At 43.1% G+C, this 22,036-nt stretch overlaps 1 protein-coding gene across 5 annotated transcripts in view; it reads left to right on the top strand.

Moving 5' to 3' along the window:
- FGF13 (fibroblast growth factor 13) overlaps window positions 1-22,036 on the top strand; it is a 243,659-nt gene that overhangs the window by 127,483 nt on the left and 94,140 nt on the right. For 4 of the 5 annotated variants that reach the window (XM_062627411.1, XM_062627407.1, XM_062627410.1 and 1 more), the window contains exon 2: window positions 3,174-3,341. The exons of the other annotated variant lie outside the window; for it this stretch is intronic. In XM_062627411.1, the coding sequence (XP_062483395.1) occupies window positions 3,176-3,341 (166 nt within the window). In that variant the 5' untranslated portion in view covers window positions 3,174-3,175. The remainder of the gene's footprint in view (window positions 1-3,173; window positions 3,342-22,036) is intronic. 5 annotated transcript variants of the gene reach the window in all.

Raw genomic sequence — 22,036 nt, 5'->3', positions numbered from 1 at the left:
GGGCCACTGGGGTCCCGTGAGGATGAGGTGTACATTAGGGTGAGCAGCTGCTGAAGTACAGCAACAGAGGCATAGCTGAATATTGGAGCGTGTTAGGATGACTCCACATCTGCCTTCCGGATGGTGGGCAAGGAAATGTAGATGTGTCTCAATGGTGGTTTCTTCTAACCGCTCTTGAGAGTAGCATCTAAATGATGGTGTGAAGCTGGGCATCTGCCAGGTTTCACAGGTCTCTTGCTGCTTTTGAGCTTAATGCTAGCTTGTGATTACTACCCAAAGTAACTGATTTAAAGCTACCTTGTCTATCTGTGCATTGCACAGAGGAATGTAAGCCCCTCCTAGGTCCTGCAATTAGCAGGGTCTGTAACGGAGGGAACAGTGGAATAGAGTGTCCTGTGCTGCACATGGCACAGTGTATAAACAGTGCTTTGGGTTTTTGTTGATTCCCTAAAATCTACTGTTTCTCTCCTACTCTGGTGTATGTGTGACTGTTTTGTATCTGTGGGGTTTATTCCATCAGCAAAATCATAGCAGATTCCTGATATTTCTCCCTTTACCAAGACGCTTGTTCACAGTTGTTTAATAATGGTGGTGCACAGATTATTTTTGGTCAGCAAAAAGTGGCATTATCAGGTTTTTAAGGCTTTTCACATTTGTATTCTGTGGTGTTGAAACTTCCCTTTGAATTGTTCTTGGACCCATAAAAGGTTCTGCAGCTGTGATTTCAGTGGCTCCATGAGGGTGTCAGGCTGTCATCATAGCAGGGAGCAGGAGGCTCTGGGGTCAGGGACTGTTCCTAGCTTGGTAATAAATTCTCAGCCTGACTTGATGCCATTCATCATGTTGAGAAAAGGTTTTAGCTGTTCCTTTCAGAACACTGACATCTATTAAGTTATCCATACATCATCCCAGCATTAAGGCTTTATTAGAGCTGTGGTTGCTAGGGGTTGCTCCAGGTGTTGGTGCCTATGAACACCTTCAAAACCAAGACTCATTTACACTTGCTGACCTGGATTCTAGTAACCTAATGTGCTTTTGCTGATTTCAGCATGTTCTTCACTTATTAAGGGTATGTTTCGCTGTGGTTTATTCACATTTAACTCAAGCTGTGTGCAGGTGGTAAGATGAGCATGAAGGTGACTGGTAAAGGACCACTTACCTTTTCCAGCTATCTTAGTGAGCTTGCCCAAGATAGGGGTGCACCTACCTAATGATGTCAAGTAACCATACTGATGGATGGCATCAGTCCATGGGTTTGGTTTGCAGAGCCTGCTGATCTTAAAGAAGGTGAGAAGTCATAGCCAGTGCCAAACAGCTCTCATGGCTAGAACACCAGGTCCTTAGGCCATGCCTTTGGGTAACCACCAGTAGCTCCTTCTCCCCTGCAGACCCTGTTTAGCAGCTGCTAGCCTGATTTCTGCTTTGTTTAACACTAAAGTGGCATTGAACCTTGTGGTTAATTCTCTGAGCTCCCACAGTGGAACAGGACTTCTCAGGAGGGACTCTCAGTGTGTTTCATGAACGCATACATGCTGTTCAAACAAGCCAAAATAAAGCTAATATTGTTAAGGGAGTAACTCTTATGCCAATCCAGACCTTGCGCCCATTGACTCGCTGCTCTGTTTTGAACCACTTGTGCTTTCCTATTATCGATGCACCTTTTCTAATACCATTTTATATGGGTTATCAGTGTGTGTTACTGTCGCTGCGTGTAATGAAGCAACAGCAGCTGAGGTATAAAGTGTCTCCTGCAGATTAACGAGGTCTTGAAAGGAGGCGATTGCCCACTGTGAAAACAGAGACTATCAACTTGAATTAGTTATCTCCTAGATACAACTGTTATTAGTACCAGTCTTGCTAGGAGAGGAAGAATCAAGTGCATGAAAGGAGGATGATATTTGTTCGAGGCTATCCATGGTTAAATCTGACTGGTTTTTATAGCTGTCATACATTGGCAGATACCTAGGAAACAGTGGAATTGTTTGAATTAACAGCCAACACTTCTAGAACCATATCAACTTACATAGAGCTAGTGCAGCTGTAGTTTTAGACTAGCTTGTCAAGAGTTACTTTTCTGATTGTTGGAGTTTTACTTTTCTAATCCTTGGAATATCCTTTTATATTGTTTCATTTGGGGGGGGTGTGCTATAGAGTTGGACACTCACAGCTTGGTTTTGGCTGTGGTTTTCTGTCTCTGCATCACACTATAAATAACTAGCCGTGGTTAGAGACTGTCTTTGGTAAGAGAGTTTGATTTTTGTTCTTGGGAGACGCTCTGTGCCTTAGAGCTGTAAGCTGAGGAATCTCACTCTCTCTGTTATTAACACTTCATTCTTTAGATAGTGGAAAAGTGTTTCAGTTCTTTCTGGTAATGTAATGCTTTGAGGTAGCTGGAGCTTTGTGTATGCTGTGTATTTTATCTGTTCACTGTGTAATAGCCTGACCCCATTCAGAAAACATTTTGGACTGCGTAGCGTTTGTATTATTAATGGCAGTATTGATTCCTCAGATCAACTTTAAAAAATGACTTGGTGCTTTACAAGAAAGCCATCAAAAGGATTAATGTGCTTTCTCATTGTACATCTATTCTTCTGTCCATTGGAAATGGTGATCAAGTCAAATGTCATTGGATTATCATCCTGGCTCTAAGGACCTGGGTGTAATTGTATATCCTGATGCAGGCATGTTCGTTTTACTTTGGGGAATAGGTACACTGATGTTGTGTTAACTGCAGATGTGGAATGATTACTCCCTGATGTTAACGTGGAGACTGCCTATGGCTAGGCACTAAAAGCATGCTCTGTTTGCCTTTGTTTTTACCTTAATCTGCATGCAGAATAGATACAGGTGCTATAGGAGAATAAAGCAAAGACATAGGAGAGAACCTTGTTGCTTTTTGGAGCAGGATATTATTCTACTCTTTATTAAAGCTGCATGAAAGAATATGAAGTGTTGTTGTTTATGAGAAGCATTGTTTCTAAAAGTACATGTTTTCCCCACCTTTCTGCCACCATGACTAAGATACTTGATACTTGAAATATTATTTGCCTTCCTATAAGCATTTCTTCCCCTCCTTTCTTTCCCCTCCCCTGACATTATGTAGTTGATTTGATTCTCTAGATTGCTTTCCTCAAGCTCTAACTTGAGTTCATTTTGTTATGTGGTGACCACAGTTATGGATGACGCTCCCCCTGGCACACAGGAGTACATTATGTTACAGCAAGAATTGATCCAATCTGCGGAATTAAAGAAAAAAGAGTCCCCTTTTCGTGCTAAGTGTCACGAAATCTTCTGCTGCCCACTGAAGCAAGTGCACCTCAAAGAGAACACAGAGCCGGAAGGTTTGTGGCACTATGGATCCATGTTCTGTTTGTTCTTATGATTTTGAGTTTTCCATGTATGTCCCTAGAGTGTGCTGTGTGTTTTCCAGCCTGTGTCAGTGTAGCGCAACTGATGCAGGAAGCGTGATGCACTCCATGTCCCCCTTTGCTTGCCTGTTAGTGTCTGATTCAGCTATCACGGGACACTATAGTATAAGCCGTGTACGATATCATTCTAGGCAAGAAGTGAAGTGACGCTGCTTTTACTTAAAGAAAGTCTGTTTGTTTCAGCTCTCATCATTACACACTGCCCTTTTTTTGGCTGCCAAAAGTTGCTTGCTACTGAACCAGCATCAATTCCTAGTTGGTTCTTCCCAGTAACATTTCTGAAGCTGCACTCTGCTGCAAACATGGCACTTAGGCTCAGATTCGGCTTGTCCCCAACACCTTTCACTCCATAAGGCTTCTGCATAGCGCTAGCGAATGCTCATGACAGCTGTACTTCAGCGAAGCAGGATGGAGTTTGTATGTCGTGCACGCCTGGTTGCATTTTGGGAAATGAAATGCATGCAGAGCAGAAAACAATAAGTAGAATGTTTTCCTTTTCAGATAAAGCAAAGGTACGGTCTTTTCTAATGCTGTGTTTGCTCATATGAGATTACTAATGAGGTATCTCCATCTTTAACTTGTGTATGTAAGATGCAGCTATTTGAAAGTATGTATTTTAATATTTTCTCTTGTTGTTCCACATGTGTTTTACTCTACTGCCTCATATTGCACATGGTAAGCCTGCTACTTTTTGCATAAGCTCCAGTATCTGCCAAGACAAATAATGCTGCTGCTGGTAGATGTATTTTAAGATGAAATATTTAGGGCTGGATGCTGTCGCCACAATTGAGTCCGCAGGAATGGCAAAGTGAGAGGGTTGGGGTCCTTCCTCACAAATCACTTGTGTTATTCTCTCTGTAATGACAGGCATCGGTTGCTGAGCTGTCACGATCAGCCCAAAATATTCCAGTCAATTCCTTTCTCCCGTTACACACCCCAGATTTTGCATGAATGTTCTTTGCAGTTCTGGGCTATCTGTGTCTTTTTGAATAAAACTGGTTTATTACAATAGCATTTCTTCCTCTTCTCACCAGAAGTAGCAAGTCTGACACAAACATGGGCGTAAGGAGAAGGTTTTTGTTTCAGTGATGCTATAACTGAGTATTACAGTTGGGTTTTGAAAACACTGAGCCTGATTCTGCTCTCGGTTCTGGGGCTGACTTGGTAGGAATTCTGATTTTGTAATTCTGAACTCAATAAACATGAAGGGGAATCCCACATCTGGATTAGTAAATGTAATGGATTTCCTCCCATCCATCAGGGTTTGTGTTGTTTATGAGCAAATTACGAGCTCACAGCTGTTCATATCAAGCTCTCCTAGGAAGACGATGACAGCTGAGGTACTAAAGGTGCTCAGCATCCTCGGGCAAGTGATATCTGGTGAAATGAAAGATTCCATGTGAGCCATAAAAAGAAGGGCCCTAAACTTGCCATTATTGACTCATATGTTGTATTTCAATGTTTCCTTCTGGTCATGTATAACTCCAGCAAGAAGCTGATGGTTACTTCAGCCGAACTTATACTGGGAGCTGGATTCCTGCTGGGAACTTAGCTCTTAGCTAGGTCTGTTTGTTTTCAGTGAATGAATCAACACTTGACACACTAATGGCATGTCCAAGAGGAACAAGGGAAACGAAGGTATGCTGGGCCTTTTATCTCCTGGGGGAATGGTTTGGTCCAATGCTGGGGAATTCAGGACCTGCTGGGAGAAGCTTGCAAGGTGCAGGCTCTAAGTGAAGACCTGAGGAGCATCAGTTCTGCCGTATTGTCACCTGGAAGCCAACAGTTGCTCTTCTTAGGTTCTCCATAAATCTACATACTGTCTCCAACAACAGCCGTGTTACTCCTTCCTCCATGGCATATGCTCTTGTTAATCATTCTTACTGCAAATATTCGGTTCTAAGAGGAAAGCTTTTCATCTTTTACTGCAGTGTACAAGGATGAATGCCTCTTCGCCTTCCCCTTTTCACCCCTCCTTCTCTCCTCCAGGAATTCTGCATCCCTAGACAGGGCACAAGAAGCTATGGCCGTACTGAGTTGTCCCACAACCATCTGAGTTGATGGGAATTCATAGGGGTATCCATTTTTATTGTTGTGGAATTTCTCTATCTGTTAAAGATGCTGCCTCTGGCATGAGAGGGGAAATACATGTTTAGGAGTCCTTTTAGCCTCTGTTGCAGTATAAATTGTCTGGGTTGCATTGGTCTCTTTCTTCAGAGTCTGTGAATTGCCTGGCAATGGTGTTAGACCCACTGGATGAGTGATGTGCATCAACCTCTGTGGTTTGTTATCGTGAAGCCTGAGAAATTCGGAGTGTGAAATGATTCAGTTGCTTTCAGTGCAACCACTAAAACAGTCTCTTAAAACTAATGGAGTGGCTGAAACAAACCCTACCTGAATACCTTCTAGGGGGAACCCAGCAGCTAAGAGCTCGATTGCGCTGTGAGGATGGATGGAAATAAATGTTTAAACTTGTTACTGTAGCATAATTTACACGTTTTTTTTAAGGTAAAATATGGTGACTAAGAAGCATTTAGGAGAGCTCCTGAGTCAAATGTCCTAATAGAAGTTTTATGGGAAATTACAGACTTGAAAGACTGCAGAGAGTATAAAAACGTACTTTTTTATCTGCTGAGTAATGGCATGGGAACACACAGTAAATCCTGCATGTGTCTAACTTTGCAGCTCTTTGCCTAACTATTTCATTTAGATGATGGATTTCTTCCCTGCACTTTGTAACCACTTTCAATACAGGGTTAATGCCTGGGGAGCCTCATTTATCACTTCAGGATTTGAAACCCCTAAGCATGTATGGTGATACCAGGTAAAAGATTTTCCTGGCTTTTTATAAGGGTGTTTGGGGGATGTTCTCCTGTTCGCTGGAAGGCTTAAATACCACCTCACTCTGGTATCTGAAGCAGCTGGCCCATCATTTCTCATATCTCAGGGCCATTTCTAAAAGCAAGAGAAGGAAAATTAGATCCATGTTTCCTAAATTAACCTGTCTTGGTTTCTTGTTCATCTCATGGCACCCTACCTGCCTCCTTGCAATGTTCACAGCACCCATATGCCTCCTATACACCTTAGTAAAATAGGCCCAGGGCCAATACTTTTGATAACAACCTGGAGGATACATAGGAGGTCCTTGGTCAAGTAACTATAGCAAGGACAGCCTTCTTTTAACTGGTAGATGTGGAAGGGAGGAGGAGAACAGTATTATATTGAGCAAGCTGGGCTAGTGAAAGGTGTCCTTGCCTATGGCAGGGGATTGGAACCAGCTGAGTTTTAAGGTCCCTTCCAACACAAACCATTCTATGATTCCCAAAATGTGGAATTTTCCACTTGGGTGCACTGCCAGCAGGGTGATTGCAGTTCAGACAGGCTGCTGCCTTTCCTAGTGCTGTGAGAAACTATGGCCTAAGTTAAAAGATGAACTGCTGCTTTATTCTGCCTCATTCCAGCTTTGCTTTGTCAAAGCCATCCTACAGTTTACAGTGCTGTGGATCTCTCCAATGCAATAAAACAAGCAGAGCTGACATCCTTACCTGGATGCTGGCTCCTGTGGGCATTGGGCATTGTTTGCAGTTACATCCAAGCAGCAGCAAAGCACAGGGTGCTTTGGTAGCTTCCCTCAAGCCAGGAATACACTGCTAGCAGGAGAAGGGCCAGCTGAAGTACATTTTGCAGCTATTTGTTCTCTTAAATAGTTTAAACATAAGCTGCTGCTATCTGGATAAAACACGGTTACGTAAAGAGAAGTCTGCTCCTGGGAAACTAATTTGAGTTGTATTATTGCATCCGGAGGAGGGAATACAATGAGAGGAAAACACCCATTGGTTAGTCACAGCCACATAATCAGGAGTCTTGGCCTCTTGCCCACAGTTCTGTTTTCATAGGGGATCTTGTTGAATTTGTTATGTATTTTGGGGGGTAGCATTTAGTCTCCAGGCATACACAACCTTTTTACACAGAAAAAACAGGCAAGCGTGGCAAAATATGTATTGGGGATGGGGAGAGGGGAATGTGGGGGAGCAGCTGGTAATGAAGAATGGCAGCTTCCCCCAACCAGCTGCAAATCTGATTAGATAAAAAACGTTAAGGCTGCTAATAGGAAACAAGCAGCTTTGTGGCTGCCCTTGACAGTGGCTTGTTATCTTCAGCCCCAGCAATGGGATGAGTGCGGAGCCAGCCCCAGGGGTGAGGAAAAGGTAGGACATTTAAGCACAGGAGGTGGGAGGCTGGTTCTTCCACTTACTCCATGTGCACACACCGCTTTGTCACCTGCAGAAAGGCAAAGCCTTTATGTTGTCACACTGAACATCCCTTTGGTGCTCCAAGAGCCATGTCACCATTGATAGTACTGTTACTTGGCACTTTGATTATATCCTTTTCTTCTAGACCAAATCAGTGCTATTAGCCCAGCTCCCTCAATTATGTTAATTCATGGGCATTTCTGCATTTTGGAATATAATGAGAAAAGGAAAGAAGAAGGGGGAGGAGAACCTGTATTTGAAATCACGGAGAACTGTGAGAGGCTTTTAAAGTTTACTTATTGTTCAGAGCTGAAAAGACTTTGTATTCCAGTGAGGGAATAATGGAGATGAGATGCGGGAAACAGGTACAGCCACCTGTGCCAGTTGTGTCTGAGGTGTTCAGACACAACACACTTGGCTGTGAGACAGCAGTGAGGAGGTTCAGCATCTGTGCTGTGGGTGAATGCAACCTCAGATTTAATCTGGACCAGCAGCAGCCTGAAAGGGACTCACTGGTTTGTTGAACAGGGGCTCCTACTAACTTACGTGTTCCTATTTAGAGACTTCATTAGGGTTATGGTCTCTTGATGCTAAATTAATCGCATTTCGTAATCTTCCATGGTGTTTTTCATCATGTCTTCTGTTTTTAGTGGAGGTCAAAAGCGAAGACTTGATATCCCATTTGCCAAGGCTCTTTCCAACAGGAGTATTTAACCTTTTCCTGCTGCAGCTAAGCTGTCTGGCCTGGAGCAGATCATCCCAAGGAGGGAAGAGGTAGCACAGGTGGTCTGCTATGGCCTAATTGGACCCTGCAGCCCTCAGTGCTCTCATCATCACTCTTCCCCTCAGAAAAACCTTGTTCTGCACTCTGCTTTTGCCTGTACCTCCCAGGTCCTCCTGGGATGGAGCTTGGAGTAAGCTGGTAGAGTGGACCCCTGCTCATGGCAGAGAGATTGGAACTGGATGATCTTTAAGGTCTATTCCAGCCCAAACCATTCCATGATTCTATGTGGGAAACATGAAGCTTTCATCTTGCCTTGCTCCTGGGTCCTGGCACTGGCAAGAAGCAGCAGTGAGCAATGCCTGAGCCTTGTCCACTACTAAATGAAAATAAGCTCCAAATCCTCTTTGTCTGGGTACACAGGGAGCTGCTGCAGCTATGGGACCGTATCTGTAGTGATGGATGATCTAAATGGAGTGACAGAGACCACAAAAGCTAAAGGTATGAAGCTGCCACTGTTACAATGGCTTTTTCCCCCCAAAGGGAAACCAACTTTGACTTGAGGGATTAAATGATAACCTTCTGTTTCAGGGCATTGAGAGGCAGTGGTGACCACTGCACTCTTATTTTCTTCAGATGCTTAGTACACAAAGCGGAATAGCTCAGTGTGTAAGTGGCTGAGCCCTCTTGCCCTGATCCTCCAAAGCCTTTAAGCACGCGATTAACTTTAAACATTGCTGCCAGCAAAGTCAAAGGGGTTGGGATGTATTTAATGAGCTTACCTGAATGCAGCCTGGGCCTGGCTTGGGTTTAGGCTCAGCCAGTGCAAATCCAGAGGAACTCCACCAAAATCCAAGCTTTACTCAATATTTACTTGTCTGCGTATGAGAACCCCCCCTCATAGAGTTTAACTCGATCGCCTCTTTTCTTACTCCCAGAGAAGTTTGTATGGTCCTTATTGCCACAGTGATTCATGGATGAGCATGCATCTATCATAGCACTCCTGTGCAGTAGGGAAATTGAATATAGAGGGAAGGGAAGAACTCAACGCTCAAACCTATTTGGGGATCTCATCAGCAGTAGTAACAATAACACTGCTGTATCAGCTGAGCACTAAGTCCCTAACTGCTATCTTTGGAAGATTCTTGGTTGTGCCATTTCTTGCCATGCGGGAATAGAGCAGAGTTGGGAATTCAGCATTTTTCCATGGCCTGAAACTTAGAATCTGGGGTTTTAGTTTTTCTCTGTGGCAGCCTATGCTATGGCAACTGCTGGCTGCCCCCAGCCCTCCCTCCCCTCCCCTCCCACCATGCGCTCAGGCCTTGACACATGCTTTGGCAAGCTCCAGCACCAAGCACCTTCCTTTGTCACCTCTTGATAAAAACCATCTCTTTTTAAGGTGCTGGATGTGATTTAAAGCATAAGGTGGTGGTTCACAGTTTGAATTCCTGAGCAGGAGGGATCTAATTGTTGATGAAGCATTTCTATCAGCAGGCACTACAATGATTACAAAGTGTGTATTGAGGAAAGCATTTAAGGTTTGGAAGTCACCAAATGCAGCATTTCCATTGGCTCTTCTGTTCCTGAATTCCCGTGTACCTGCCACTTCACAGGACACAGTGTGAGGGCTTTCCTTAGCTCCTGAGAGGCTTGGAGGTCAGCGTGTTACATACAGCTGTGATTCCTGCATCCCGTTGATTTGCTTTGCTAATTCCTTTTAACTAATACACTTCCAAGGTTATTCCTACCTACCTGGAAAATAGACCTTTTCACACGTCTGTGGCTCTTGCTGTCAGCTGAACCTGCCCTGAAATAAGGATTACAGCTGTAAGATCCTTCTCACTGTGTATGCATATACCTCAGATCAGGGAATAGCATGCACACTTTTGTTTGTCAGGCTCAGATCTTCAATGTGCCTGGAGGAAATGAAGATAAAACATAAGGAATAAAGGGAGCCCAAGTACCCACTTTCTGATCAAAGAATGGGTTCAAACTTCACAGCACTGCTGCTCTTCCCAGGCCAGCAGCTCGCAGAGGAGGAATTCAGCACTGATGGAGCAATGGATACAGACCTGCCTTTCTGGGTGCCTTTCATCAAGCCGGTGTTCCCAAGTCTGTAGGTAATAGATACACCAGAAGAGGCACCAACAGTCCTCATGGTATTTTATCTGTCACCCCACATAGCCACAAGTAACAAACTGGAACTGCTTTGGTGACCTGGATTTTCCTGATGCAGAAGCTCAAAGGTACAGCTGTAATTGTGAGCTGTGCAGTCAGTCAGCCCAGTTTGCACTCCTTACCTCCAGAGAAGTTTAAGTGCATAATGGCCTTAGGAGCAGTTGTAGCACTTTTATTTCAAGACAGTGGGGTTTAATTCTTAAGTTGGAGCTGGCCTCACCACTGAACAGGTCGTGGCAACCTAAAGAGAACTCTTATCTCCCATTTACCTGCGTAGTCTTGAGGCAAATCTTTCATCTGTGCTTTTTGCTATTTAGCTCTTAGACTAAATACTCGCTATGGTGACAGTACCTGGCACTTGTCTGAAGTAGTACATTTAGACCAAATGAGTCACGCTGATATTCTTTCCTCATCTCATCTGATCGGTAAAGGACTCTCTGAGAGCTTCAGAGTGCTCCTTGTATGGAGGAAGACCTTTGTCTTGCTACTTTTTCATGCCATGACTCTCCTGAGAAAGCATCAGCCTTTGCTCTTCAATCTGTCATCATTTTTAATAAGAAGATGTAGTTCTTTATTAATAGTGAAGGTTTTCCTTTGTATCTTACTCAGCTTCATGGCCCATCATAATTATTGCACGACCCTTTATCAGTGGTAATGTCTGTAGTATTTAAACACTGGCCCTTGCGTTGAGAGCATGCCAACTCTTTCATGCTGGTTAGGTAAGGACAATTCTGGAAACAAGGAGCTGTTAAACTTTTAGCTATCCCTGGAAAGTGGTTTCCTTTCCCAAGACAATCACTTACAAAGGCACTTAGTCATGCCTACATAGTGCAGCAGAGCATGCTGCAGAGATCCCCCAGCTACGGTCCCACTGCAGCCCAGTACAGCACCATGCAACGGTGTTAGTTATCACAGAGGTAATGAGCTTGAGTAACTCACAGCATTATGTTGGTGCATGCCTGTGGTTTCCAGTGCCAGGGTTAGCTCAGCCCATGTCTAACCCAGGGAATTTTGCTCTTCGTTCCATCAGCAGTGTGGACCATCAGCAGCTGAGGGTGCAAAAGTGAAGCCACAACAAGCAACAGGGTTCATCTGGAAGAGGAACTCAGCCTGGTCTCCGTGTGCTCCCTCAACTCTTGTGTTCTCTCATGCTTCTCCTTGTTCTGGACATTGCTCTGTCAGGGCTGTGGGTGCTTGCAGAAGAAAGCAGAGCATTTCATTTCAAACCCATAGTGAGCACACGATGCAGCCATGTCTGTTAGCGTTCCTTGATGAGGTTTCTTTTTAAGCAGCAGTAGTACTTTTGTCTCCATTTTTCATTCTTTTCCAAATATCCTCACCTGTAAAGCTAAAGAAACTGAAAAACCTTTACCCAGACTTCAGTAACCGCAACAGAGGTGTGAGGATTGCAGAAAGCCAGTTCTCCTTGGAGAAAATGACTGAATGCTTCTTCAGTAGTATCTGAGGGTTTAGGAAATAGTCAGTGCCCAGACTGTTCCATATTCAGTTCTTTCCCCACTGTTATCTATGTACAGAGATTTCCTGCTGTACACAAGCTCTTTGAGTTTGATTATATGCTTAAAAAAACCCACCGCAGCTTTTGTAGCACGGTGCAAAATACCTGCACATCTTTTAAGCCAGCTCTTGTCCTCCAGGTCCTCTTGTCCAAGTACTATCAAGCAGTGGTGCTCAGGAAGACTGAACGGGTGATTGATGAGTATGGATCCCAGTGTGCATGTTTGCTTCTTTCTGCCATGTGTTTGAAAACACTGAGATCTTTATTACTGGATGACTGAGACTGCAAAGAGGTAGGTTAAACCCTAAAGAGTACAGGCGACATATACCTGCAAAGCTTCTGACCTGCACAGGTGTATCCAACTCATGGCTGTACATCCTCTTGAAGTGACGCAGTGTTCCTTGAGCTCCTGCTGTAAAGAAAACGATGATGTATTTTGGTAATGAGGAGAAATCTTCTCTCGGGTATCTTGGGCACTCCTGATCCGAAGCTGTCTTCCACAGTTTTCAAGTGTTCTAAATAATTCTTATGTGTTGATTCAGCAAGGAAAAAAACTGAGGAATATATACCACTTACTATAAAAGAAGTGGTTAGGTACCAGCTGTCTTTCATGCTTGACATTTCCAGGTAACACAACAGTCCCTTCTAGAAAGGTTATTGGTGTAGCTGTATAAGTTCTCACTGTTCTACACTATCTGGCCAAATTTAGCTTAGCAACAGGATAAAGATCTAGCTGCCACTCTTCAGATCATCAGCATCATTAAGCCAGATTGTAATTTGTTTTGTGTGGCCCTTGGCATGGGGAAGTCAGAAGAGCACGGTGTATAGCGCAGTGATTGAGTGGCTGGAGCCCCATGCAGAAGACAAATGAAGTGGCACAACCCTGCTTCCTTAATTGCTCTGATGGAGGTTTGTCTTTCCTAACAAATACTTTCTAAAGACCAGCTTAAACATTCTCCTTATGCTTAGTTTTTATTGTCCTGTCTCAGGGTCTGTTTTAACTTGGATCTTGTAGAAGCTGCACGATTCATTGCTCAGCTGTGTTCCTGCAACCTTTATGAGAAGGTTTGAGGCTTACGTCTTCATGGATGTAATTGGTTGGGAAGCTTTACCAGCTTTGACTTTAATGCTGTGAAGACAGATGGGGCTGCAGCAAAAGAGTCAGCCACGAAGACCATCTGCAGGACAGGAATCTGTGACTGCAGTGAACGTGGCGCTCAGCTCTCTGTCTTGAAAAAGGCTTTAACAGCACAAACCCCATTTGTGGTGACTGTCAGTCTGCCTCTAAACCTGCTTTTCCTCTGAACAATTGTGTGGGTTTTCATTTCTCTAACAGGTGATGCCAAATACGACACTTAATTACAAAAGCTATTAAAAATGTAGTTCATTGCAGTTGGGCACCATGTTTCTCTTCCTCTGCAACTCCAGCTTGTTCGAGTCAGTAGTTGAAGACTGAGTTTTGCTCTCTAGGTGCTTTTACCCCTGGTGAGTACAATCATTCTCTTATTTCAAGCAAGTGGCAAAGCTGACATAAATATTGCTTGTGTCTCTCATCTTGTTAAAAGAAAACATCTAAGCTTCACATAGGATGTTCCATTCTGAAAAGCTATCAGCATTAACTCAGTGGAGTTCCTTTGGGTTGGCCTTTTTATGATAAATTTTGATTAAATACACTGTGAAATAGGAGTAAGCAAAAATCTGAATGGGACTTGAGCTGCTAAATGCAAGTCAGTGGCTTCCTAAATCATAAATGGAAAAGATGTTGAGGAATTTTGCCTGGTTTTTTACTAATAAGAAAGGAGCATGTTCAGGAAATGACAATTTTCCCTACAAAGAACTTAATGTAGTGCATTTAAATGCGCACTGAAAGGTACAGTCAGTACAATGCGGTTCTGGATGTATTTAAAAGGTACAGTGCTGGTTATTTCCAAGTTGAGGGAAGCTCTGAGTGAAAACAAGCTTTCCTGCTGGTGCTGAAGAGCACATTCCTCATGCTATGCAATTGCTGCTCCAGTGGAAGCTACATATGCTCTAAAATCTGATGCCCCGCTTCAAAAATTCCTTTGCCCCTTGTCTGTTATTTGGGAAGGAAACTACCAAGTAGGTTGTTTAAAATCACTTGTCTGCCAGGTTGCTGAGCCAGCTACCTTCAAGGTATGCTGGTGGGCCTTGAGGAAGACTAAGCTCATTGCCAAAAGCTCCCTGAATTAATGTGGACTCCTCCTCCTAAAGAGTGATGATCTTCTAACCAAAAATGAATAGGTTGTTTTAAAGGATGGCAATTTCTCCTGCAGAGGTTCTTCTTGGCTGCTTGTCCTTTGGCACACTTGAGTACCTGCTTTCCTAGGGATGCCTGTTCTATGTGTAAATAATATTGCCTCCAAATTCAGAATACAGGAGGGCATTCTTTAGGGCATAATGCTTGGCTTATGCAGACTGATCCCGCTGGGAACCCTGAGAACTCTGGTGCTTTGATAGGTTGTGTCTGCAGAAGACACTTTGGAAGATAAATGTACTTTCCATTTGCTAAAAGCCACTTCTATTCCCCACTCCTATTGATTTTAATTTGAAAGCAAGTTACAAGTAAGTCTGGATTAATCCTCAGGATGAAAGATGGGTAGAATAACGTGGCAAACAAAGATTAGAAAACGCGTATAAAGAGCAGCAAGGAGGAGAGGGCTGGCTTTTAACCATAAAGCATCGTGGTTCTGAGGAGGAGAGGTTGAAATGGGGGAAGGGGTGGGTCTGATGACAGGGAAAAAATCCTCTAGGAGAGCAGTTAAGAAGCTGGTGGCATGGAGAGGGAGCAGAGTGCTTTTGGCTGAGCTTGTTGGCTGCAGGCGAGATCAGAAATTGAAAGCAAGAGGGATCTCTGAGCTCCAGTGGAGTTAGAAAGCTATTGTGTTAGAGAGAAGGTGGAAGGCTCTTCTGGATGGAAACTTGAGAGAAATGAGCTGGAGAGGGCAGAGATCTCCAAAGAAAAACAGATCAGTTACACAACTGCACCTTTGCTATGAGTAACATCATCTCTATTATGCTACCACTGTTAGAGACCCATGGTCTGTTCTCCTTGGGTTGTTCTGTCTCATCCTGTGAAGATCAGACACCATGAGCTGACCAGCCAGATGTGCAAAGCACAGCAGCTTCTTCCCTACCTCCATGTCCACAGCTCTGTCCATACCATCATAGTGTGAAACCATTTAATAATCTGAACAGTGGATTCCAATCGCACAAACAGTTGTCCACATCCTCAACTTAGGTGTATTTAATGAAGTACACTGATTTCTGTAGAATGCTGCCAATTTATATCTGATCAAATGTATTTATGGGCAGATTCTTTAATATGCACATGCAAATAGAAACCTATTTGCAAATCACAGGGTAGCACTATGAGGGTTAGTTCTTGATATAACCTCTCCTATAGCAGAATTTTACTGCCTCCACAGAATTGAAAAGGTGCCTTTTAAAAACCAATGTCTCAAAGGACATAGTAAAAAAAACCCAAAACAAAGAGGTAACAAACCCAGTGTCCTGCCAGTTGATGGTTTCTTTTTAGGAGTTTTATTGCCAGATTTTGGAGTCAGCTCTTTCCAACAGAATGATGTTGAGATGGACGCTTGCTGACATTCTTCTTTGTAAGTCCTTGGGCAGACTCTTTATGTATCAGTGAAATTGGAATTTGCTCGCCCTAGGATGGATGAGGAGAGAGTGGTAGTTGGCTTCAGGTCAAGTCACTGTCTGAGTTCTGTAATACATCCCCAAGGATCTCATCACATACCTTTGAAAGGCACCAGTGACTTAACTTGATGCTGCAGAGGAGTTCTATACTTAGCTCTCCTCTCTTACAGGAGCTGTTTCTTATTCAGGTGCCAAACTCTCTGCCTGCATGCTTGTTTTATTTCTAGCAACCTCTCTGTATAACCTGTGTTTCATGAGCCATTCTGTTTCCCTCTGGGTTGATGTCTGAGTCAATCTGTTGTTGCTCTGAAGAAGTCCATCTTCTCTCTTGTTTAGTTTAAGGGAAAGGATTCTGGCTGGGAGGCAGGAGGAGCATCCAATAAAATACTGTCAGCTTTTCAGACTCCTGGAGTTGATGTCTATGATGAACACTTACTTTTAAGCACACGGATCTTTAAGCAATATGTGTTTTTATAATCCAGAAGTCAAGGTTTATAAGGAAAACATGCAAATCTAAGCTCCCACACCAGATTGCCCAAGAGACTCCTATTGCTGTGCATTGGTTAGAAAGGAAACTTCAGTTAAAAGGTTCAGTTGTGCTACTTTGATTTAGGCTGGGACTCCAGGGAAGAGTCGGCTCCTGCTGTTGGAAGTTTGAGCAAACTCACGAACAGTTTAGGGCTTCTATATGGTCTTTAAAAATCCAGTGGTGATCATGTTAGAGTACAGGAGATTTGATGTCTGCTTTCTCCATCGTCTTATCAACAAGACTTGTTATTGCTTGTGTCATAAACTTGTTCAAATTGGCATTCCCCCATTTGAAGTCAACGGATCTTGAAGCTGTGAAGTGGAGAGATTGCAGGGGTGGACCGAGTATGGGCTGAAAATTGGCTCCTAATGCTTGCTTCCAACTTCTTGGGAGACTAAATACTCAAGGTTGATTTTATATGTAGTGCTGCCAAATGTTCTAGGAATCCTCTGCCACTCCATTAAGCTTAGCTGTAGTGAAGGTCCCATAAAGAGCAAATGATAATCGCTCTGCCTGCTTCAGCTACTCCTAAAAGCCCTTCTGCTCAGCAGCCTATTAAAACACAAGTGAGAGGGGAGAAGAAATCCATGTACAGAAAACTGAGAGATCTTATAGAGAATTATGTCTTCTGCAGCTTTTAAGAGTGTCTGTAACATGGACCTTGAAGACTTGCATTTAAACAACTGTGGTTCACCAGAAAAGGGGTGTGACTATGCACATGTGCCACATAATTGAATGGGTCACATTTCATTATCAGCTTGGCAGTGCATAAATTGATTACTCCCATTTGAGGTCTAAATTAAGCCAAGAAAATGCTTTCAACTTTTCTTCTCAAAGTCTTTTGTTTTTTCTTTCTTGTTTTTAGTCTCATTTTATGGATTCCCTGCCCTGCTTTTGAGCTGGGAGGCCTGAAACAGGGACTTGAAACAGCCTGACACTAGGCTGGCTTTAAAATCTGTGTTCTTCAATGGTGGCTGGCTATGAGAGGACTTTGGGATGTGCACAGTCTCAGTCGCTTTTAGTAATTGTACTGCCTGAGCTCCTGTCTGCTGAGGAAATTCCTAGTTTAGGGGACATGTACCCAGGAGCCATCATCCATATTTAATGCTAATGTGGGAGCAGGTTAATGCTTCCTCTGTAACCATGTGAAAGTCTCCCAAGCAGTTGCAGGTTGTTTACTGGAGTGTTCCCATGCAGACCTCTGCTTTGGTAGTTTACAGAGGTTCCTCATTATAAGCCATCTCCTGCTCCATTTTCTGTAATAACAAGACTGGAGGACAAGTAGGGAAATAGTCTTGCAAAATTGTTGTAAACCTTTACCCCTCTCTTAAAGATTGTTCTGAAACTTTATATATCAACATCTCTTAGTGGGTATCCGTCTTCTTCAACAAGACAGCTTGAATGAGTACAAGCAAGTTTTCTCCATGATGGAGAAAACTATTGGAATATTAGAGAAAGGTGTAGTTTGGGCGTGAGTCAGGGCTTCAGCTATTCAGGATTGACAAACCATAGATTGTTTGTCCATCTCAACAAATGAGCTGACAGCTCAGACAGCTCAATCCTGTGCCGTGTCCTCTCAGGGTAACCCTGTGATGCCATTTCACTTGTTGCATTTGGTTGAGGGCAAAGAAGTGAAGTGTAATACATGTATTATGTTCAATGTGGGCTGATCAGTGTTTTTCACACTCTCTCTGTGTAGGAGGATTCCATCTGTGTTATTTTTAAAAGCCATTTATTCATTTGATAGTTGATCCAGAGGTCTACTTTCTCATGCTCTCTACCCAGAGATGTATCTTTCCTTGGACTAAAAAGTACTTTTTCTGGTCAAAATGTCACATTTTCCCCTGAAAAAAATTCTTCCACCTGGAGACTGAAATCAGGAAAAGCAGTGGAATCCCTGGATCTTTTTCACTGCTAACAAATAATCATCTTGTATGTAAAGCAAGGTTTATGTTTCCATAGCCATTTCCAATCAGTCAGTTCAAGTTATATTGCCTATAAACAAATGAAGATGAAGACCTTCTCTAAAGTCTCTTCTGCTCATACCTCTACAGAGTGTGTTCACTTGGATGGTGTTTGGCAAAGGGAAGGGCATCGAGGAAAAATATAGTTACTAAGCGCAGGCTATAAGCAAAGGGCTGGCTGGGAAGTTGAAGTATGTAGGGAAATCCAAAACCAGTGTAATTCATGTGGTTTACAGTAGTTGTATTTCCTCCTTGGTTGCTGAGTTTGTGGGCTAGAAGATCAATGAGCAGAAACAGTAGCACGCATCCTCTTCACATAGAAGAGACTGTTGTGCTTACTGGCAGAGTTTTGGCTTTAGAAGATTCAAAGCTCATTGACTGGGTAAGCTACCCTGCAGCATTAATTGCTGTTGTCCCAGGACAATGTATTTCACTAAAGGATGTGATTTCATTGAAGTAACAGACCTGGTTTTCACTTGTACTAGCTCATTCACACATTTTGATGATTGGAAGGAGCCTTTAGTTATTAAGGGTGTTGCGTAACCTTTTAGTTCCCTTTGCACTAAGGGCAAATGAAAGTCAGGTGTAATTGGCTTGTGTGCTTCCTTAATAATTAACAAATAGATGAAATAGCTTAAGACTGTCTTGAGATTTTTTTCCTGTAGCCTCTATACTATAATTAAGTCTATTAGTGTTGAATACTGGGAGAGCCAGGAGTATGATGTTCTTTCACACAGTGAATGAAGGGAAAATGTCAGTGCAGAGGCCAGATTAGATGTTCTGCACAGTAGCTCAAATTGTTCTTCATGGCCAAGTTGCTTGATTAAGCCAATTAGTGCAGAGGTGTTATGACTAGGGGTAAAAAGGGGTGAATAGTGTCACGTTTCTAATGAGTACTGTGAGTTCACGTCTCCCGTTAAGCAATGGGTGGCAGGAATTCAACAGTGAGAAAAGGTCTTTTTGGGCATGAATTGTGTATGATTTGAGCAGCATTCTGCATAGAAGAATGCTACAGCAGGAAGCATGGAACTAACCTCACCCTCACAGCACAGTAGCAAGTTTTCTACTTGGGTTTCAGGCCTGAGAAGATTCGGGTTTTCTGAGTTGCAAGTGGGCTGCCGTGACTCAAGGCAGTAGTGCCATTAGATCACCTGGATAATGGAGACCACAGAATCTCTTCCAGGCTTTGGTATTAAGCTCAGCACTTTGACTCAAATACATCTCTTTGAAAGTCACTTCATCTTCCAAGACTGCACCATCTTCTTGGTGGTCTGTTTTCTTCTCAAAAGAGAAAAATGGTTGATGCAATCATCTTCACCTACCATACATTTTCCTTTGCCTTATCCATATTCTAACTGTATTTTCTAGATAGGGTAGGTGTATTTAAAGAAAAGCACAGGTTTTCATGAAAGTATCCACAGAATAGTGTGGGATGTTAATGGCAAACTGGGCTGTGGGGAGTTCTGTAGGAGGGAACCTGTGTTTCCTGCAGCTGTAGAGCATCTGTAGAGCATCTGTCCAAGGACAGTGTGTACACCGATGACAGGTGGGGTGGCAGGGCAGCTTCCCCATCCACAGGGAAGATGTTCAGTCTTTGGGCCAGCTCTGGTAGTGCCCTTGGAGAGCTCTCCTAAGTACCAGTCTAGGTTTGGCATGGGTTATTTAATGAAGTTTGCTCCAAAAGCATTTAGGACTCAGCAGGGAATTATTTCCAGCTAATTCATGAACCTAAATTTGGAAAATGCTTGTCAGGGGATTTCAAACCCATTCATTTGTCTGCAGAGGTCTGCTGGCAGAAGTGATGTGCTAGGAAATACTCAAGGGGTGGTTGTGTTAGTGGGGTGCTCCTATGCTGAGGCATCTAGAGAAGGAGACGGACCTGTCCTTCAGTCAGGGCTGAAGTGCTTTTGACACCCAAGGGACTGAGTAAACCAAGGCTGCTCTTTTCTGGAATGAAGCCATTCATAAATTGAATTTCAAGTATGTGTCATTTTTTATTTCTCCTCTTCCCTTCTCCTCCACTTTAAAAGTAGATAAATACAGTGGAGGGAATGGGAACCGTGTATAAAATTAATGCTCTTAAGTCAGAGAGCAAAGGTATCAGCAGGCTTTCCCCAGTGGCTTCTCAAGCTCTGGTCTTACCTACCTTATAATTTGAGAATTATCCTGTCTCCAAGGTCAGAATCATGCTCTTTATGATTATGGACCATCATATGTGCAGGGAATGTTATCAGAGTACTGTGGCCCTCAAAATCTCCTGTAGGTTTGCCCAGAAGAGGCATTTCTTGTCTCCTCCAAGTCTCCTGTCTTGATAGAATCATAGAATGGTTTGGGTTGGAAAAGACCTGAAGGTCATCCCATTCCAACCTTCTGCCATGGGCAGGGACACCTTCCATTACACCAGGTTGCTCATGGCCCTGTCCTACCTGTCCTTGATATTCTCTTTGCTGCGCATCTCTGGCATGTGAAAAGACTTAACCTTTGCATTGCTCTAATTGCCCTAGGAGAGATCTCCTAAGCAACCAAATTGCATTTAGATCATGGTTATGTAGGGTGCGAAGGTGGGGAGGGTTGGGGAAAGAGGCCTCATATGTTTCAGATTTAATGGTGTGGTGAATTACTAATTGGAGGGCTGTAATTAAAGACAGGTAATCAAAGCAGGGAAACACGCACATTTACCAAAGTGTTATTACTGCCTTTGTTATCAAATACAATTTTAATGTTGGCAAATTGTAAGGTGATTTACAATTCACTCTAAAATTACACCGCTTTGAAACCCCTAATCTGCACAAAATAACTGGCAGAAATGAGCATATGTATGTAGAAGGCTAGAGGAAGGTTGGTACAGCTAGTGAGCAGGTAAGGAAATGGCTTTGTAAAGCCATTTTAATAAAGCAATAGGAAATAGTCTTATCAGGGCTCCTAAAGCAGCTGCATATGCTGTGATTGATCTAATCATGTAAAATATTGATCATGAAGAACCTTTAGCTATAAGGAGACAGTCAAGTTAGAGAAACATGGATCAAACACATGAAATTCCTGTTTCAACAGGCTGCTTATGGAGCAGGACTTCAGGATGAAGGGAAAAGAAAAATAGGGAGACATTGGAGTTTGCTTAGCGGGAGAAAGATTGCTTGAGCTGGTTCAGATTATTCATATTGGGACACAGTGGCGTTTTGTCACCAAAAAATGTCTTGATTAATAATATGGAAAAGTAGAGTTTCGTTTTACAAATGGGGCTGAACTAAGAGGCAAGCAGATAATGAGAAACAATTTAATCTGATACATGAGGAGGATTAATTTTGAGTACCTGGGATGTATTAGGGCAGCACAGCTCAATGTAGATAAATGGAAGACAATAAGCTTAGGTGTAAAGAACTCCATAGTAAATGACTGCTCTGATAGATGCTGCAGTGAGCTGACTCAGGGAAAGAAATAAGCTCCTGGAGAAAAATTGCCTATTCAGCAGCAAAGCCAAAGAGGGGAAATGGGATATTGAACTGCTGCTGCTGAAGAGGAATAGTAGAGGATGTGGAACATTGTGGTTAGCGCTCACCAGCACACTGTAAATCTGGTGGTGGGAAAGCAAAGGGCAGGATGCAGAGGGAAATGCAGCTGACATGGACAGAAATGGTCCTTAAGGTTCAGAAATCTGTGCAGAAAACCAAAATCCTGGTTTTGAGAGCAGCAAAATGCAGGGCATTTGCATTGGTGTAGTCTGTTGGCACAGGACATACAGATATTCTCCCACCAATGAAAGTGGAAGTTT

Source organism: Pezoporus occidentalis, unplaced genomic scaffold (assembly GCF_034315485.1).
Source record: "Pezoporus occidentalis ecotype Australia unplaced genomic scaffold, CSIRO_AGI_Poc_V1 ctg30, whole genome shotgun sequence".
In the NCBI taxonomy this organism is placed as follows: domain Eukaryota; kingdom Metazoa; phylum Chordata; class Aves; order Psittaciformes; family Psittacidae; genus Pezoporus; species Pezoporus occidentalis.
The sequence above is the reverse complement of the archived record's forward strand: the minus strand, read 5'-3'. Positions and strand labels throughout refer to the sequence as shown.